Source organism: Lichenostomus cassidix, chromosome 1Aa (assembly GCF_008360975.1).
Source record: "Lichenostomus cassidix isolate B80296 chromosome 1Aa, HeHo_3.0, whole genome shotgun sequence".
Taxonomy (NCBI): domain Eukaryota; kingdom Metazoa; phylum Chordata; class Aves; order Passeriformes; family Meliphagidae; genus Lichenostomus; species Lichenostomus cassidix.
In genome coordinates this window covers 15327732-15345571 of record NC_139480.1, presented here as the reverse complement: position 1 = coordinate 15345571, position 17840 = coordinate 15327732, and the positions used below count along the sequence as shown (strand labels likewise).

Genomic DNA, 17840 nt, shown 5'->3' with positions numbered 1-17840 from the left:
TAAAATTTCAGGTGTTAAGGGAGGTTGGGTTTTTTTTCTTTGTTTTAAACAGACACTCATAAGAGACTATGAGCAATTAATATCATTACTCAAAATACTGATTTCATCTCACATACAAAGCTAAAAATAACAGGCAATTAAGCAGTTGGATATATTTAAGATAATCTTAATGTCTCTTTCACTTCTGACAGCTATTGCTAACAACAGCCAGAGAATTCTACCTTTAATTCGTCTTATTCTAGTACAAATAGATAGAAACCTTTTTTTGAAATTACCTACAAAAACAGCTGAATTACATTTATTTTCTCCTGAAAGATAGTGAAGGAGAAATAGGATGAGGTACATCCTACTTTGTCACCTAATACATCCCTATGATTTAAGTATCCAAGACTATTACTATTCTATACCTGTAATCGGACTGAAGAAGATATTTTATCACAGCTCACACTTTATTCAAGCTTGTAATATGTGCCAGTTCATAAGAACAAGAATTTTCATTTTACGGTTTGTGTGGTTAACTGAATGGATTTTCAACAAATTCATTTTGTTTCAGTGGAGGTCATCAAGATTTCTGGAGTTACTTTCTCTGTTGCATTGGTATGATATGACTTTAAATGCTTTGATAACTAAGAACTACAAAACTACTTAAAAAGAAAAGTAAGATTATAGAAAACAAGACAGAATTAACATAATAAAAAGTCTATATATGAAAAGCAAAGGAAGGAGGCAAAGCCTGTCTATTGGATGCAACAATGCATCTAACATTTCAGATAAACTACTCTAATTAGCTCAGAAATCTGACAGTATATTAGAGTGAAATAAAAATTGAAACTGAGAACTGATTTCGTAAAACTTCACTGTCTGTAGTAAATCAAGGTCATTCAAGACAGTACAAGGAAGCAAAACAATAGAAAAAGCAGGTTGCCATATCCTATATCTGTCTGTTGTGCTCCCTAACCTGCTAAGCAAAAAGTAAGTGTAATTCACAAATTCTTACCACGAGCATGGGTTATTACACAACTAAAGCAGTCTCAGTGCTACCTGGCACTAAACAGACCTTTGCTTCTCCCTTCTTCCCTAACATGCTCCTATCCCCCATCAGCACTCATATTCTTCTCTGATCATCAAGATGAGTGCAGAAAGTTAATTTTTTCAGTTTATTATGGACCTAGCTTCCAGCCAGTTTAACTGTGCCCAAGGAAAGCTAATGCAGACCAAAAAGAGAAGATGGGAATGCACATTTTGCATTGGAAAAGAAAAGCATGGCCACCTGTTTTAACAGCAGAAAGCCCTGCTTTACCTGTGTCATCTCAGCACACAGCAAGCAAACCCTTTTCTGACCAACTAAACCTAATCTGGAAACAGTCAAATATGTGGCTCTGCTGTGAAGTTTAAGGAATATTGAAATGAAGCTAGAAAAAGCAGGGTACACTGAACCCTTGAAACAACAAATGGAATCTGGAACAAGATTCTACAGCACATAAGAATCTGGTTCACACTGTTCCAAGCCCTCACAGAGAATCAAATATATTAATGAGGAAAATATATGCAGCAATATATTACTACCCAACTATATTATATAATTACTTGCAGTTACATGCTCAGCTGCTCATTATTAACACCTTTTCTCAAGGTTACTATATTCCAAAATAGGCCAAAATTGGGTTGGTGCAATTAGCCAAAAATCCACTAAGTAAGTAAGTAAATAGCCTATTTTTTATCAAAGCTAACTGAGAGCACTTATGCAAACAGACCCATTCATATAGTTGATACTAAACACCATCACAAACTTCCAGCAGGTTAAGCAACCGGTAAAACAGTAGGGAATAAACTGTCACTAGCAAGTCACTCACAAACTGCACATTTCAGTAAAGCTTAACTATGTTCATAAGGACTTTTATAACTACATTAAAAATAATCCTTAAATTAAATAGTTTTATAAGTCTAAGCCAGAACAAAGTGTTCACTAGAGAATACGTCAAACTGCAACTAAAAATTAATATTCCAACAAGTGATGACAAAAGATAAAGATCAATTTATCCAGATAAATAATTAAATATCCAATCAAAAAGAAAAGTATCAAAATATTAAAAGAAATTTATAGTTCACTGGTTCCTATTAATCAATTCTCTCCATTACACAAGTTCTATCACATATTTGCCCTTCTTCATGCTCCCTTATTCCCTAACCCCTCACAAACTAAGCATGAGATGTCCTTTTAATACTATCCACATTTTCCTTAGTTCTGTTTGGAATACCTCCAACTATCTTGCTTTAGGAACCAACACTAAAGAGAACAGTATATCATGGCAAGCACTGCTAGCTGACAAACAATTCCGTGCTCGATATTTTCACATGGATTCTTCTACTTGTTTAAAGTGAATAAAAGGATGTAAAATAGTAAGATTTCTTTATCCAATTTGGCCTGAAAGACTTTATTATATATTAATAAAGACAATTGCTCAGACATTGTGAATAATTAATTTTTTGTTAAGTGAGACATAACATAAAAACAAATTAACAATTTAAAAGTATAATCTGTACAAGTGCTTCAAGAGTGCTTTTTAAAGCACTAAAATTCAGGTCTCTGTTCTTATTCTTTGTTCCCATGTAATTTACCTGAAGGAATTTGAGTTTTTTTCCAAAAATTACAACTCGAAAATACTTAAAATTTATGGGAAAAATTTCTAACTGCTTTCCCACTACAGTCAAAATCAGTCCTGCCTCACAGCACAGAAGACTGGCACAGAAGTACCAAGTCATCTGTAGATGGGCTCAACACAGGTTTCTGCTTACTTCTGGACCTTTCCCATGGTGCAAAGCAGGAATGAGCAATCTGTAAAACCAAATTCAAATACTGTCTATTTATCTTACTCATTGCAGTCCTCCCTTTCTTCAGCTACCCTGCAGCACTTACAAAATATTTTCTCTCATTGGCACAGCATCAAGGGGAGAATGGAGCAACATATTCATGTATATATGTGTATATACATTAAGTGCTCAACAATATGTGAAAGCAAAGAGTGCATCAAAGAGAATTGACAGGTAAGCAAAAAGATTCAGGTCACCAAGCTCCTGTGTGTATTGCAGCTCTATTTCAGAGGAATGAATATGATGTTTTCTGAACTTACATAGATGTAATTGGATTTTCAGTACTTTCAAGTCTTGAATTCAAGTTTTGTGTAAGATTTCTTCATTCTTTGCTCACCCAAATTATCAAAGAATATTTCACAGAATATTGCTCATGTTTATGATAACTTGAGTCAATTTTCCTGATGTCACGAGTATTACTATAAAATCATGGAAATATTAAGAAACAGCACTGAAATATACCTTTGTATACAGAAACTACATTACTGGCAATTTGCATTAAGGAGAAAAAATTTAATGTGATCAAATGGAACTTGTGGTATGGAATTTTTGTATGACAAAAGTGATTTAAATTATTTTGAATAGTTTTTCATACAAATTTTACAAGAGTTCTAAAAAACATTTATTTTCTTAATACTTTTACAACTTGCATAAAAACATTAAAATATCAATTATGCTTCATGTTCCTACTTCTATGCAAATTTATTTTGTGTTTCATAAATCATTTCAAAAAAATGTAAATAAAAATATTTTAACACAATATTGTGCAAAACTATGCATTTATTTAAAGAAAAGCATGAAAACAGTAGAAGTTCATTACAAAGTTTAATGTCAAAATTTAAAGAAAGTTCAAGAGCATACTACAATTGCAAACAAAATCTTTGCAATCTTTGCATCTTTCTCAAACTGAAGAAATCCTTCCGATTCCTAAACACTCAGTCCTGGGAAGTCTTGCACAATTTCTTTCCTGGTAAATCAGAACATGAAGACACCTGAAGAGCCTGGGAGAAGGAAAAGCATCCAATTAATCCAGTTATAGCTCTTTGTTCTAATTTATAAAAACAATTTGTCATCCTTCAGTTTTCTAAGAATAAGTACAAATATGTTAGATCTTTTCCACTTTCTCTCCTCAAAACCCCAATGTACAAGTCCTATTCATAATTCTCCAAGGACTAGTGAATTGGTGGAACTGAATAACATGCATGCTAAAAAAATTTTACCTTATAACCTTGCCTTATAAGTACAAAGAAAAGCCGTTTCTATAAGTCAATGGGTTAATACTTTTTGCTCTCTGGCTTCCTATCTCATCATTCAGAAATTCAGTTTTATGTACATTCTAAACAGACCTACTTATTCTGCAAAAACAACTACTCTCCCGGAAAAAAAAAAAATCTCTGCTTAACTGACAACTTTTCATATTTTATAAACAAACACTGAGGAATTACCTCAGATATGGCCACAATAAAGTGCTCTGAAACTCCAATTATGCAACGAAAATAAACAATTTGGATCCAGCACTCAAACTGTGGGAAAAAATCCCCCAAATAAATAGTTTTAAATACAGTTATTCACTGTTGAAAAGGAGGAAAAGAAGGCAAAAATGAGATTGCATACTGATTATAAGGGCAGGAAGACTTCCTGTAACATATGTGAGGCACTGGAAAGAATGGTAAGCAAGGGAGATATAGACAGACGGAGGCTTTTTCTGGACCAAAGAACCTTTCTCGCTCGACTTTTATTCACAGTAAAAGTAGTCTGGGAATAAATCCTATCCCATTTCCACTAGGATTTAGCCTAGATTAATTATCCCTAAAGTCACAGCAGTATCAATTTAAAAAATACTAGGTATCAGAAGTTTCATTTAATGCCTTTTACACAAGGACTTAAGATGACATAAAAAAAATACTTACAAGGGTAAGATCTCTCTTTTCAAAGTTTTCAGTTCATGAGTTCTTGTAAGCATTATCAACTTGTCTCAGGCTCCTCTATTTCAAGAAGATTGCAGACAATATCTCAATCATCATTCCAGTCTTCAGCAGCCTCATTCTTCTTGACATTCTTTATCCAACATATAATGACCAAGTGGTACAATGGTGTTCATTTTCTGCCTTTGACTTCCTACTAACTCCTAATTTTCCCTTGATCCAATACTGCTAGGGGTCTTAAAATTATTTTATACAGCTGTTCTACTTAGCAACAGTCTGGCATGCATCCTCATTATGGTGGTACTTCTCTGAAACTCTCATCTCTCTGGATGGTGAATAAATCCAGGTCCACTCTGGGGTTTTAGATACACACACAAGCCCAGTGAATGACGAGGTACTGGAATGCCAGATAAAGTGAAGTGTAGGTGAGCAAGAGATCACAAGCACCTGTGCAGCACAACTTAAAACTTGGAAACAACGTAGCTCTACAGGAACTCAGGGCAAGAGGAAGATGTACAGACTGCACAACTGTGGCAGCTTGCAACAGGACTTGCAATCCAGTGCAAAATTTCCTTGTCCACTTAAGCCCAAAAACAGCGAGCAGTCACATGGTATATCTTATTTCATTAACAAAAACAACTCTGGTGCATACACAGGGATGAGACTCATTTTGACACAAACTAATATGCTACAAACACATAGGGCTTACAGGAAAACTGCCCTGACAGTAATTAGTATTTATTCTGACAGCACATGTAACAACACTGCTATGTTATGCAGGAGGTTAGAAGTAAGCACAGAATAGTTTTCCCACACCTCTAGTGTTTGAATTTCTAAAGAGGCTGTTATAATATGACAAAGTAAGATTAAAGACCTCTAGCATTTTTCACAAGGAAGAAAAATTCTAAAAAAATGTTGAGAACAACACATGCAATCACCTGGTATAAGAAACCTAAGGTTTAAATTCCTCCTTCACCTAATTTAGACCAGAATTTCAAAACTGAAACTACTGTATTCCAACAGGGGCCAGTATCTAGCCCCACTACACTTTTCTTTAATTACAGTTTTGCCTCTCCTGGCTTGGTTTAACAATCAAGTCTTATCTCACTGACAATGTTACAGCATTCTGCTTTTATTGCAGAGTGGGGAACTAATGAGACATTACCAGATTGCACTTTCATCACAGTTACACTGATGGAAAGTCTGAAAGAATATCCTGAACATTTAACTTATTCAATTCCTACATTCAATCACTCAATATATTCTACATGTGTGAATCTATATGCTAAAATTAGGTACCTCAATCCATACTAAACCATCAAAACATCTATGACTTGAGCCCTTATATTTAGACCCAAAAACCTACTTTATGGCATTCAGATTTGAATGAGAAGTAAATTAGCATGTCCATCCTTGTCATTTGTATCTTCCGAAGTTCTTTAATGCTCTTCCAAACACTTTGCAGATGTCTTTAGCAGAGCAAAAAGACTCCCATCACTAGAATAACTATGTCACACACTTGTTATGCAAGATTATGGATTAAGGGCTCTCTCAGTTGCCATAAAGCTACAGTAAACATGGTTTTCCTCTCACCAAAATATTTGACAAAACTGCAAATGTGTTTAAACGTTACCATGATGTACCATCACATGATCTAATCAGCAGAGATTTATTATTAATGGCATTGTTAAGCATAAGAATTATGCTTAATATTATTCATACTTAATAATTATTTAGGACTTTAACTATAGAAAGAAACTAAAATAAAAGCATTTCTTTCAACTGTATAAATTAGGACCCAAGTGACTTAGAACTGCAGCAAAAGGTTTCCGTTAAATTGAGAAAAATACAAAAAACAATAGTAAAAATATAACAATAAATAAAGCTATTTAATGTACAAACCAATATTCATGTAAAATCAAGAAATGAGATCCAGAGTAAAAATCTAAAGTAAATACAGAGTATTACTGAACTAAGTATTAACTACACTAGCAGTTTAAACATTTTTGATAGGAAGATTCTGCAATTCTGTGCTTACTTCTATCTAAGTCACTAAAGCCCAATTCACAGCGTTAGTTTTGAATTCTGTAAATTTATTACATGATTTTTGACATACTTTGTATAATGCAATGTCCCCATTTCATTTATTTTCTAACTTCAGTGCATCCCTCAGTGTAACTTGAGTATATTAGAAAGATTCAAATCAAAAAGCTATTTAAAGAAAAATCCTTCGAAGTTTTTATATGTCCCTGGGGGAAATAACTGCTCTTAACACTTAGCCATGACCACCACTGTATTGGAGGGAAAAAAAAAAAAAAAAAAAACCACCAACAAACCTTCATTTTGCTGTTTTTCTTATGATACAGATACTAGTTTTTAAATGAGCTTTCAGAATACAGTTTTCTGAACTTCATACCTTTCCCCTAACTATCTTTTATAAAGTTTTCAAGTTTTGTCTTTCTTCACTGAACACTTACTGGAAGAGCTAAGCTCTCCAATATGAAAATCCTGACAAAGTGGCAAATACATTAACAATCACCAGGGTCTCCAAATGTAAGTTGGTGGTAAAGACAAACTTATTTACCATATTAATTAAATGGCCTATTTAACATGGAATATCAATTCTCTAATCACATCTCATTTGAACTTCTTATTTCAATTAGCAACCCTAAAGTCTACTAGAGACCCTACTGTTCTAGGATCATTAAGAACATTTTCATTATCTGTCAAATGAGAGAGTAAAAGGCAGAAACTGCAAATACTCTCAGGAGTAGGCCTCTACCCTACTTAAGAAATGATTAGGGAGAAAGCAGCAGTACTTCTCATTAGTTGCTTAGCAATGAAATGTCCCCCCATGAAACAAGAAATGAACAAAGCAACAGAGGTGTTGCCATGCAAATAAGCAAATGGATAGTATATCATCCATTCAAGGATAATCTGTCCTTCATTAAAACTGATCAATCTGGATTAATACACCAATGGATATCTTGCTCAGAGAAAGTAGGAAGAATCCACTGTATGCAGCCCCAGTGAAGTAGCCAGATAATGCATTGCTCAAGTTTACATACACAACGCTTAAATTTTCACTGTGTGTGTACAACAAACACAAGTACAAGGAAAACAGTTTTAATTCAAGCCAAATTAACATTGTCATTTGTCACTGTTAAACCTTACCTTTTATATCCATAGTTATACCCAAGTCACTAATGAATTATTGTTAAGTCATTCTCTTGTTGCTTATAACAACTTAAATACAATTCTGTAAATTTAAGATTTAACCCACATCTAAGTTGTTTATGTTTTCAAAAGTATATTTGCACATAAAGCCGCAAACTCAACACAAATGGAGTTGTTGACACTACTATTGTACTAATGTTGAAAGCCTCAGAAGAGCAGAGTTCTTAACCAGAGAAATTTTAATTACTGTTGCCTTAATTTTCAGACCTTAATTCCAGGATGCCATTATTTCAGTCACAGATGCAGTTTATTAGGTTCCCTTTATTTTAATTTCCCCACAACTCATTTAAAAATATCTGTGTTTCATGGGTTACTTTTTTTTGGTTTGGTGTTTGTTTTGGTTTGGTGTTTGGTGGTAGAGCAGGTATTGTTGGGTTTTTTTGTTTTGCTTTCTTGTTTGGTGCTGTTTTCTGGTTAGTTTGTACAATTTAAAGTCTTCACCAAAAAAGTGAATTACAAGAGAAAGGGAAAATAATACAGTGAATGCTTCTTAAGTAGAAATCAGGATGATTCCTGAACTCCACTGACTACTTAAACAAAATCTGGTTGCTTCTCAGTATATATTTAAAGCAATACAGATTTATAATTACAAACATTTATGATAAAATTAATGTATCAAATTAAACTTTGATTAGCTTATCCAAACCGTTAGTCAGATTAAAATGAAAATGATGTTTCAAAACCAATACCAATTCACAATTAAGTACTAAGATAAATCTTACCTATATATTCACAAACGAAGACTACAAAAAAAGGAGTAACAAGATCATTTATGCCCTGAACATATCCACTGGCTGGGTGACGTATTGCCCAGATAAACAAAATTCTTTCAAAGATCTGAAAAAGAGTTAAAGAAATCATCACGTATTTTAATAAGTGGTAAGCACATTTTAAACAAGACACTTGAAAGTTATTATAACATCATAAAATCATAGAATATCCTAAGTTGGAAGGGATCCATCAGGATCACCAAGTCTAACTCCTGGCCCTGCACAGAACACCCCAAGAGTCACATCATGTGCCTGAGAGCATTGTCCAAACATCCCTTGAACTCTGTCAGGCTGGTGCTGTGCCCACTTCCCTGGGGAGCCTGTTCCAGTGCTCAATCACTCTTAGAGTGAAAAACATTTTCCTGATATCCAAGATATCCTAAACTCCCTGACCCAGCTTTGTGCCATTTCTTTGAGTCCTGTCACTGATCACTGGAGTGAAGAGATTGGTACCAGACCCTCTGCTTCCCCTTGTGAGGATGTTGAAGACCTCCTTGCAGACAAATTTAATATTACAGATTTAAGTACTATAAAAAACATCCATACAAAAGTTTAAATGAACACTGGCATTCATAACTAACTCCCAGTACTGTGTAAGCTTCTCAGTTCTTCAAAAGGAAGCATTTTCAGGGTATTAGCACATGTTGAAACCAACCTAGTATATAACTCAGTTACAGTAGTTAATACAAAGTAGCACTTATTCACTGGAGCTTTTCAATAATATAAAATTCCTCTTTTCTCAAGGGAAAGAAATATGAAATTATCTTCCCATGATTCTTAATATCTTTGAAAGAAGCATTCTGCTAATGCAGTATTCTATTTATTCATAAGGTACAGAAAGAAGGACTTGATATAGTTCAGATTTTTTAATAACATGCCCATAAAAAGAGATTCCCCAACAGTTAAGTTTGCTTAATACTGCAGTGTGCAATTTTATACTTTAGAAGTCTGTATACTGGTTAATAAAAAATCTGAAACAACCAGAAAATGTAGGAATAAGGCAATTGCCTGCCATATCACAGAACCTCACCCCCTTAACTCTGTAAACTCAAGCTTGCTTAGGATCTGCAAAAGCTCATGAGACCACAACATATCTCAGCATGAGGAGAGTAAAGAGTACAGAAACCACTGAACTTTTCTAAGACTCCATTTAGGTCTCTGACATGCTGTATTTCCTCTCAATTACTTGCTTTCGAACATATTATGTGCCTTTGAAAGGCTGCAAGTAAGCAGCAGAGTGAAAGCTGCTACATGCTTTGTCCTAACTACAGGTACTCAATCAGGTATATATAATCTTTTGAAACAAAAGAATGTTTGCTCATTCATGAGATCACAATCTATAATGTTCTTCAGATCTGGCCTCAATACTAAAAGAAAGGAGACATTTTGGGAGGATCCCAAGGATTGTGTGGTTTGCTGCAACCCTAGAAGTCAATGAAGGCTCAGGCTTCAAGAAAGCCAGTAAAACACCTGCCCTGAAAGGATGCAATAGGCAGAGGAAGTGTATTTATGAAGTCAGTGTTATTTATATTCAACCTTACTTTAAGTTTGCTTTTTTTAGATTAAGAAGTTTACTGTTTTAATTCCATTTTAAATAAAATCTTATTGTTTAGTTTAAAAGTCCTCTTGCAGTCATTTTTAAGTACAGAAAGGTCTTGGCACAAAGGACTCACATCCTGTGCTTGAAGGTCCCATCACAGGCTTCCACATAAGTTACCCGAAGCTGAAACATACTTGCAGCTTTTGCTTTGAAAGCAAGTTCCAAATATCAACATCTATCCTTCTCTTACAGGCTTTCTTTTGAAAGTCAACTGTCCTCCAGGTTTTATGTTTCCCTGGCTGAAAATTCACGGAACAGGGGAGACAGTCAACAACAGTAAGTACAAAAAGTTTTGGTCAGCACTAAAAAACAAGCCTTAAGGCAGCTCACGTCTGATCCATTACAACTACAACTGAGATTCAGTTTTTGCTCAGTGTGATTTCAGAGATTAGGCAGATAGGAAAGTAGTCATTAGCAAATTCTCCACAGCAGCCTCTTGTTTCCATTAGCCAAGATATTTATTCCATTAGCTACAAATTCTTGGTGCTAGCTCTGTCACCTCACAATTTTTAATATGCACTGCATATTAAACTGGAAAAATACCAACCTCTGCCATTAAGCAATAGCCAGTGGTGTTTCACTGTCTATCAATAACTACATAAAGATTTCATACTGCAATTTACAACTTGTTTTTACGTTTTACATAATTATACGCTTATGAAATTACAGTTGCTTTTGTAATATTTTCACTATTATTGGAAAACTGCCAATCTAGCAAGGTTAGTTAGCTCACAGCCACCCTGCCTGGTTCTGTCCATTGCCACTTCTACTTTCAGCAACAGTAGTTTCTCCATATTATCGAAGTTATCGTTCTGTGTTTCACTTCAGAAAAAGGACATGTTTAACATACTGCAAACACAAGTAACTTTCTCAAAAACAAGTATCAGAGCTGACTAGAGAAACCTGTTTAAGTAGCAACTGCAGAACGTAGAACAGGGTTATGCACTAGGCTACACAAAAAACTCATAGTGGGGTTCCAAAATATGCACAGTAAAAAAAAAATAAAACAACCAAACAAACAAAAACCCCACAGCAATTCAGTAAAAACTATCAATCAAAATACCCACTGCAATAACGAGAAACATAGTGTTTTTTCATGAGAGCACGTGTGAAGTCAATCCACAAATTTGTGGGTTTCATTTCCACAGAACTTGATCAGATATACAGTTTGCATTGCAAATTGAGAAGCCTATGGATTTTAAAACATTTTTTAAATCCAGGTATAAAAACTATGAGGGGGTTGGTGTTTGGGTTTGCTGGGGGAGGGGGTCCAAGATTTTTGGGCAGGAAGCACCACTTCGTAATGGCACATCAGCTTTAATATCCCCAAATGCATCTAATCAGAAATTCAAATACGCACTGAAATAGCATTTTCAATTTCCTACCCATTTTCATAAAGTTTCATTTACTGTTCTGAATTGAAAAAAAATGAGCACTAAAAACCTGAACAGCAGACTGATTTAAGTTTCTATACAGCACTCATGACTGTGTTCAAATAGGACTCATTAAAGAGGTCACTTTCCCAAAAGGTTCCCTTCCTGATTTCCAAACCAGCAACAGAAAGCGGAATTATTTTTCTACTATGAACCCCTACATCTCATGAGATGTCATTACCAATCTATTATTCTCTTTTGAATTTAACTCTCATTCATAATTACAGCAAGAATTATATTCACATACATAAAGAAAAGAATCCATCAGCTTAAATGAAGGTTTTGAATTACTTGTGGGTTTTGCCTCCTCAGAGGAACTCTGAAACCCTCAAAGCCTTAATCCAAAAGCTTTTCAATTTTCACTTTTTGTTTTCCAAGTGGGGGGGGGGGGGAAAGAAGGAGGGGAGGACAAAATTATAAACTATTTTTAATTGTGCAGTTTACTTCAAATTATTATGCATATTATGCTAGCATAGATGGTAAATACACAGCTAGGTATTTTCCATTTCAAGAAAATTCAGTTAAAGCAAGGAAAGATAATGAATTAGACCACTCCATGTTAGTTAATCGAATTTATAAAAACTAAATTTACAGTCATTCATTTTTTAAATAATTTGTCTGCACCATATGAAAGACCACCTCCAACTCCTTTGTTCTCTTCTTTGAGGGCCACTATTAAGTCATTCCTAGTCCTTCAAGTCCTTGCTCCAACATTACCTTCCCCTCACTCAAGATCCATTTAACTCCCATAAAAAAATACAGCCTTTTAACTGATTTTAAAAGGAACATATAATAACTAGTTATTTCCACACATCAAATTCAAACCATCTTTTTCTAAACTGCAAGATTTTATTACAGAAACCAAACTCTCAGTTTAGATAAGAAATTAAAACAGCCTTATTAACTTTAATTGAAAGTTCTTTGGGAACAGAGACTCTGATACCACCAAGAAGAGCAAAAATCTTGGAATACCAGCATTTGGAAATTTAAGTCAGGAGACTGTGAGGTTTATGCATGCGCTGTCTTTTTGAAACTAAAACTAGTGGTTTTATCCAGTTCTACGGTCTCTTCACCTCACTCTACACGACATTCTTCCCAGAAATGGCATCATTATTCTAAGTTTTTGCAGCATCAGAAGTACATACAAAACTCACCAAAATATCCACAACAGTTTTGCATTCAGTGTAATCCTTTGAAACCTGTCTTTGACCCTTACTGTGGTTCCCTTCTCTTCTTAACAGCTCCTGCCATCTCGCCTTGAAAAGCAGGGAGTGACCAGAGATCAGCACCATCTTCTCTCTCTCGAGATGGGAGTAATTTCTGGGAACAACACACCCTGTCTGCATGAACCCTTGGGAGCAGGAAAGGATCCCTGTGGCACTGAGGGATTCAGTGGTGCTATGGTAGGCCTCCAGAAACCCAGAAAGCAAGAGAAAGAAACTATGGAGGAACTGGATGCTATGACCGTTTCAGCATCTTTTGTACAATGGCATCAAGCAAGCTGTGTTTGGTTAAGATAAGAAAGAGCAAAAAAGAGATGCAAGCCCATTCTCCCAGCAGCCCTCTGATCTAATTCATTTCTTTAATAGTTTCTTTCTTCCTGTTTCCTTCTTATCTCTTGATTTTGCTTATATTACTCCTCGATTCATCCCTAGAATAGTGCAAGTAAAACACCACTGTGTAGAAAGCCCTATATTTACAGGTTTGTTTTTTTTTTTTTTTTTGAAACACTGTACTAGGCTATTTCTTCAAACCAATTTCTCCAATATGTGGAAGATCACTGCCATTAAACAAATAATTGGAACAATGGAAAACCAAATGACAGCTAATTCTCCATTTAAGTTCTCTTAATGAACTAGCAGATGATGTTCTATTTGGATCTATACTGATAGGAACAGAAGCTATATGTAAGTACATTTGATGATCTAACTAGAACCATTAGAAAGGAGAATAAATTAAATGAAATAACTGAAAGACGATAATCCACACCATCCATACTATTTATAAACTATATACTTTAAAATTAAAAGACCCTGTGAGATTTTATTACTCAACAATAGAGGCCAATTTGATTAATATATTTATCATTATTCACATATTTAATCACATTATTATATATTTACATTAATTATATAATACAACAATAGTAAAACAATGTAAATAGCGTAGTCAACATACAAAACTTACAAGGAAGCAAAATCAGATAAGGCACTCAAACCAGTTGTGCTACAAATTTAAAAAAGAGAATTTCCCAAGTGGAATGCTCTAAGAGCTTCCAGACCTTAAATGATTTTGACAAATAAATGGAATCTCAGGACTATACTCTGGGTTACTAAAAAACCACAGTATTAACAAAATATATAAAAAGGGAAAAAAGGGGAAAAAACCCTCAGTGGCACAAGACCACAATAAAAACTGACAGATTCAATACAGGAAATTAATGAGGTGCCTTCGTCTTTATTACTCAAACTTAGACTGCTATTCTTAGCCTCTACTTATATATCTTCATTTTTTAGTTCTTTAAGCTAGTTCTGAAGCCAAAATAGTGTCAAATTAATTATTAATCAAACTGTGATATCAGATTCATTAATAACATTTTTTTTCTAGCAAAAAGAAAATGTATCATTCTTACCTCTGTTACTTTGGGCTGAAGTCTTAAAACTTCAGGACTCATGCGTGGGATATCTATATGGATCTAATTAGACAAAGAAGAACACTGTAAAAGGAACCAACAGCACATTTTCTAAACAACATAACACTTAAAATAATTCTATTGGTTTACACTACTAGTTGTAATCCCATTGTATCATTACCTTTGGGATAACATGGATTTTTACTGCATTTCAAAACATACAGCCAAATCTTTAAGTTAATCTATCTATGAAGCAAAATTAAAAAACACATACATTTGTATTCACATCCTCATAGCACATTTTAATTATATGCAAATTATAATCATATTGGCAATACTCATAATTACATTAATTTTGAGTAAATACCTACTACTGCTTTTGTAAAGTCATATTCAACTGCTGCTGTCATAGAATCTTTTAGGTTGGAGAAGACCTATAAGATCATAAAGTCCAAAGATCCAACGGTAAAAACAGTTTAGCACCTATTTTAATGTATTTGGCAATCAAGACAGGAGCACAAAAATACCAGTATTTCTTGAATTTTTATTCCAAACTCCACAAAGGAGTTTTACGCAACAGAGTGCTCAAGTGATGATTTTGGGTTCCATTCACAAGCACCTTATGTTAGTGATGCTATATACTTCTTGCTACTAAATATTAGTCTTGAAGCTAAAAGGAGGATCTTAGCTTCTTCTGTCCCAAGAAAGGTTAAATTACCATGGTTTAGTCCATACTTAGTATTACAAACTACTCATTTCAATACAAAACTTGAAAAAAAAGTTATCTGCTTATCTAGGTAGGATGAAAGTTTGACACCCCTATGTTTATTGCACATCATAAACAGTTTCAACTTCTTAAGCAGAAGTATGGAGACAGTAAGAAAGAGTCACTGTCATACTTTGCCTCTCCATCTTCACTCATTTGAAAGACAGTCTGAGCAGGAGATGGAAGATTTGAAATCACCTCTATTCTTACACAGAAAATCATGGCAACACTAAAGCTGACATTAAAGGGAATCCTATTTCGAATTTCAGACCAAAATTGCTTCATATTTTGGCTTCTGAAATTTAGGACAATTCTTATGGAGTTGTCTACTGGGTAACATTAAAGAAACATAGAAAAATAGTAGCAAAATTCAAAAATAATCTCTAAGTCCTTTAGTAAGTGTTGTCTAGATAAAAGCCACTTCAATAGGTGTTCTACCTGTCTGTAGGTATCTTGGTGACTTTCATCATTTCTGGAATCATAGTATTGTTCAACAAATGCAAAATACTCTTTGCGTTTTCTTTGTAAAGTGCTTTCTCTTCGGTCCACATTTGCAGGAAGATAGCCCTGAAAAAAAACAGTGAAATGAGAAGGATATTACTCTTTGGCTTATAAAAAGCACTGCTGGCATTTGATTACATGTGACAAGAGATCTAATAAGCTTATCTAGTGCCATGTACTCCTACACAAATCTAAATAATCCTTTACGAAACTATTTTTTTTTCTAATCACTTCAACTGGTACAAAGTTCAGATACAAACACCTTATAAAAACAGCTGCTTCCTATTTGTTTTTACTATGAGAGTTCCTTAATTTCTATGTGGCTAGTATTGGAGCAATTTTACTACATTTTCAAGCAACCTGTATTAACTCAGTTGCCTTCAAGTAGGAATTAGCAAGGGAGGCTTAGATTCATTCTTATGAAAAATTTCTCCATGGAAAGGGTTCTCAAGCTCTGGAACAAGCTGCCCAAGGAACTGGTTGAGTCATCATCCCTGGAAGCATTTAAAAGACATGTAGACATGGCCCTTTGGGGACATGGTTTAGTGGTAGCCTTGGCAGTGCTGGGTTTATGGTTGGACTACACGACCTCAAAGGTCCTTTCCAACCTAACAATCATACGATTCTATACTAAAATCATTGAAAATGTTATTCCTGTATACTTCAATTTCTTAGTTTATAATGACAACAGAGTAAGTACAAGCCATATTACATTCCAGATACCTTAAGAGGTACTTGCTTTGGCAAAATGAATTCTTTTAAGATATACTGACTTGTGTATATCTTAGAATTCCAGGTACTTTAAATCCCACCAGCTTCACTTTTGCCTAAAGACTTTGTCTAATATTTAATATCCCATCCCAGTGTTTTGTATTAAATATGGAATTCTGACACCCATTTATTCTCAACAGTTGTGGTTTCTTCCCTGTAGGGTATCTTCATTGGATGCATTAGAAAAGAATTCATTTATGAAATCAAATGTGATTGTTTGAAGGACACCGATACGTTCTCAGCAAGTCTTTTTGCCATTATTCAGTTTCAAAGACTGAACTAATCTTTCAATTTGACACATCGTGTTTCCTGCTCACTTTACAAATTAGATTTTATTTTTAAAAGTTGGGAAGGCTTGCAATGTATCAGCAGCAAATAAATTGAGAGTTTAATCAATTTATTTATTAATTTCCTCCAAAGGCTCTTGCAAACATATCTTTAGTTTTGTTATACAAAAGAGAAGAGAGCCTGTATAGTTCTTCTTGCTGTTTATGTACCATGTACCTAACATTTTTGCTATATTTTAAAAAGAAATCATAATTTTTTTATATACCGTTACAAGTAGACATGCATAACATCAACAGAGTATTATACTGATTTTCAAATGCTTTCCCTTTGAAAAACGGTCTTCATCAAACATTTGTTAACATTATTAACTTGCTGACTACCAATAAATATTTCAATTGATCCATTTCTTAAATCATATTTTTAAAATTCCAATTTCCATGCTGGTTTTACAAACAAGACAATCATCATCTGCCTCAGATACTACCACATATACTCCATTCCTTGACAAAGATTACGTTTGGGCTTTTTAAATAAGACTTCTGAATCATTTTGAAACAAACATATTCTAAAACCATAATTAAAATTTGGTTTCTTTAATTTTCTGATTTTTTTTTTTAGTATTGCAACTTATCTTTAATCAAAATATCACTTGATATTTAGGAACACGTATTTCCCCAGTAGCTCCCAGCGCACTGTATAGAATCATAAAAGGGTTTGTGTTGGGAGGGACCTTAAAGATCATCTAGTTCTAACCCCTCTTCCACCAGATCAGGTTGCTCAGAGCTCCATCCAACAAGGCTTGAATCAATTGCAGGGATTACCATTACTTCCCCTTACCTGGGACATACATGAACAGGAGGTCTCTATTAGATTACCATCAGAAAAAAGTATGGTGGAGCTTATGACTACAAAAACTGAAAGCACGTTTCTTTCCCACTTGGGAAAGAAGATGAAAGAAAATGCTGCCTGACAGTATAGAAGAATAATGATTACTAAATGACTCATCTTTGGGTTTCCAAACTGTACCGAGGATGACATATTAGATA

At 34.3% G+C, this 17840-nt stretch overlaps 1 protein-coding gene across 1 annotated transcript in view; it reads right to left on the bottom strand.

Annotated features, from left to right (window-relative positions):
- TBC1D22A (TBC1 domain family member 22A) overlaps positions 1-17840 on the bottom strand; it is a 146592-nt gene that overhangs the window by 107380 nt on the left and 21372 nt on the right. The window contains exons 6-8 of the mRNA XM_085041493.1: positions 15673-15801; positions 14469-14531; positions 8756-8870 (exon numbers count right to left, since the gene is read on the bottom strand). Coding sequence (XP_084897619.1) covers positions 8756-8870; positions 14469-14531; positions 15673-15801 — 307 coding nt within the window. The remainder of the gene's footprint in view (positions 1-8755; positions 8871-14468; positions 14532-15672; positions 15802-17840) is intronic.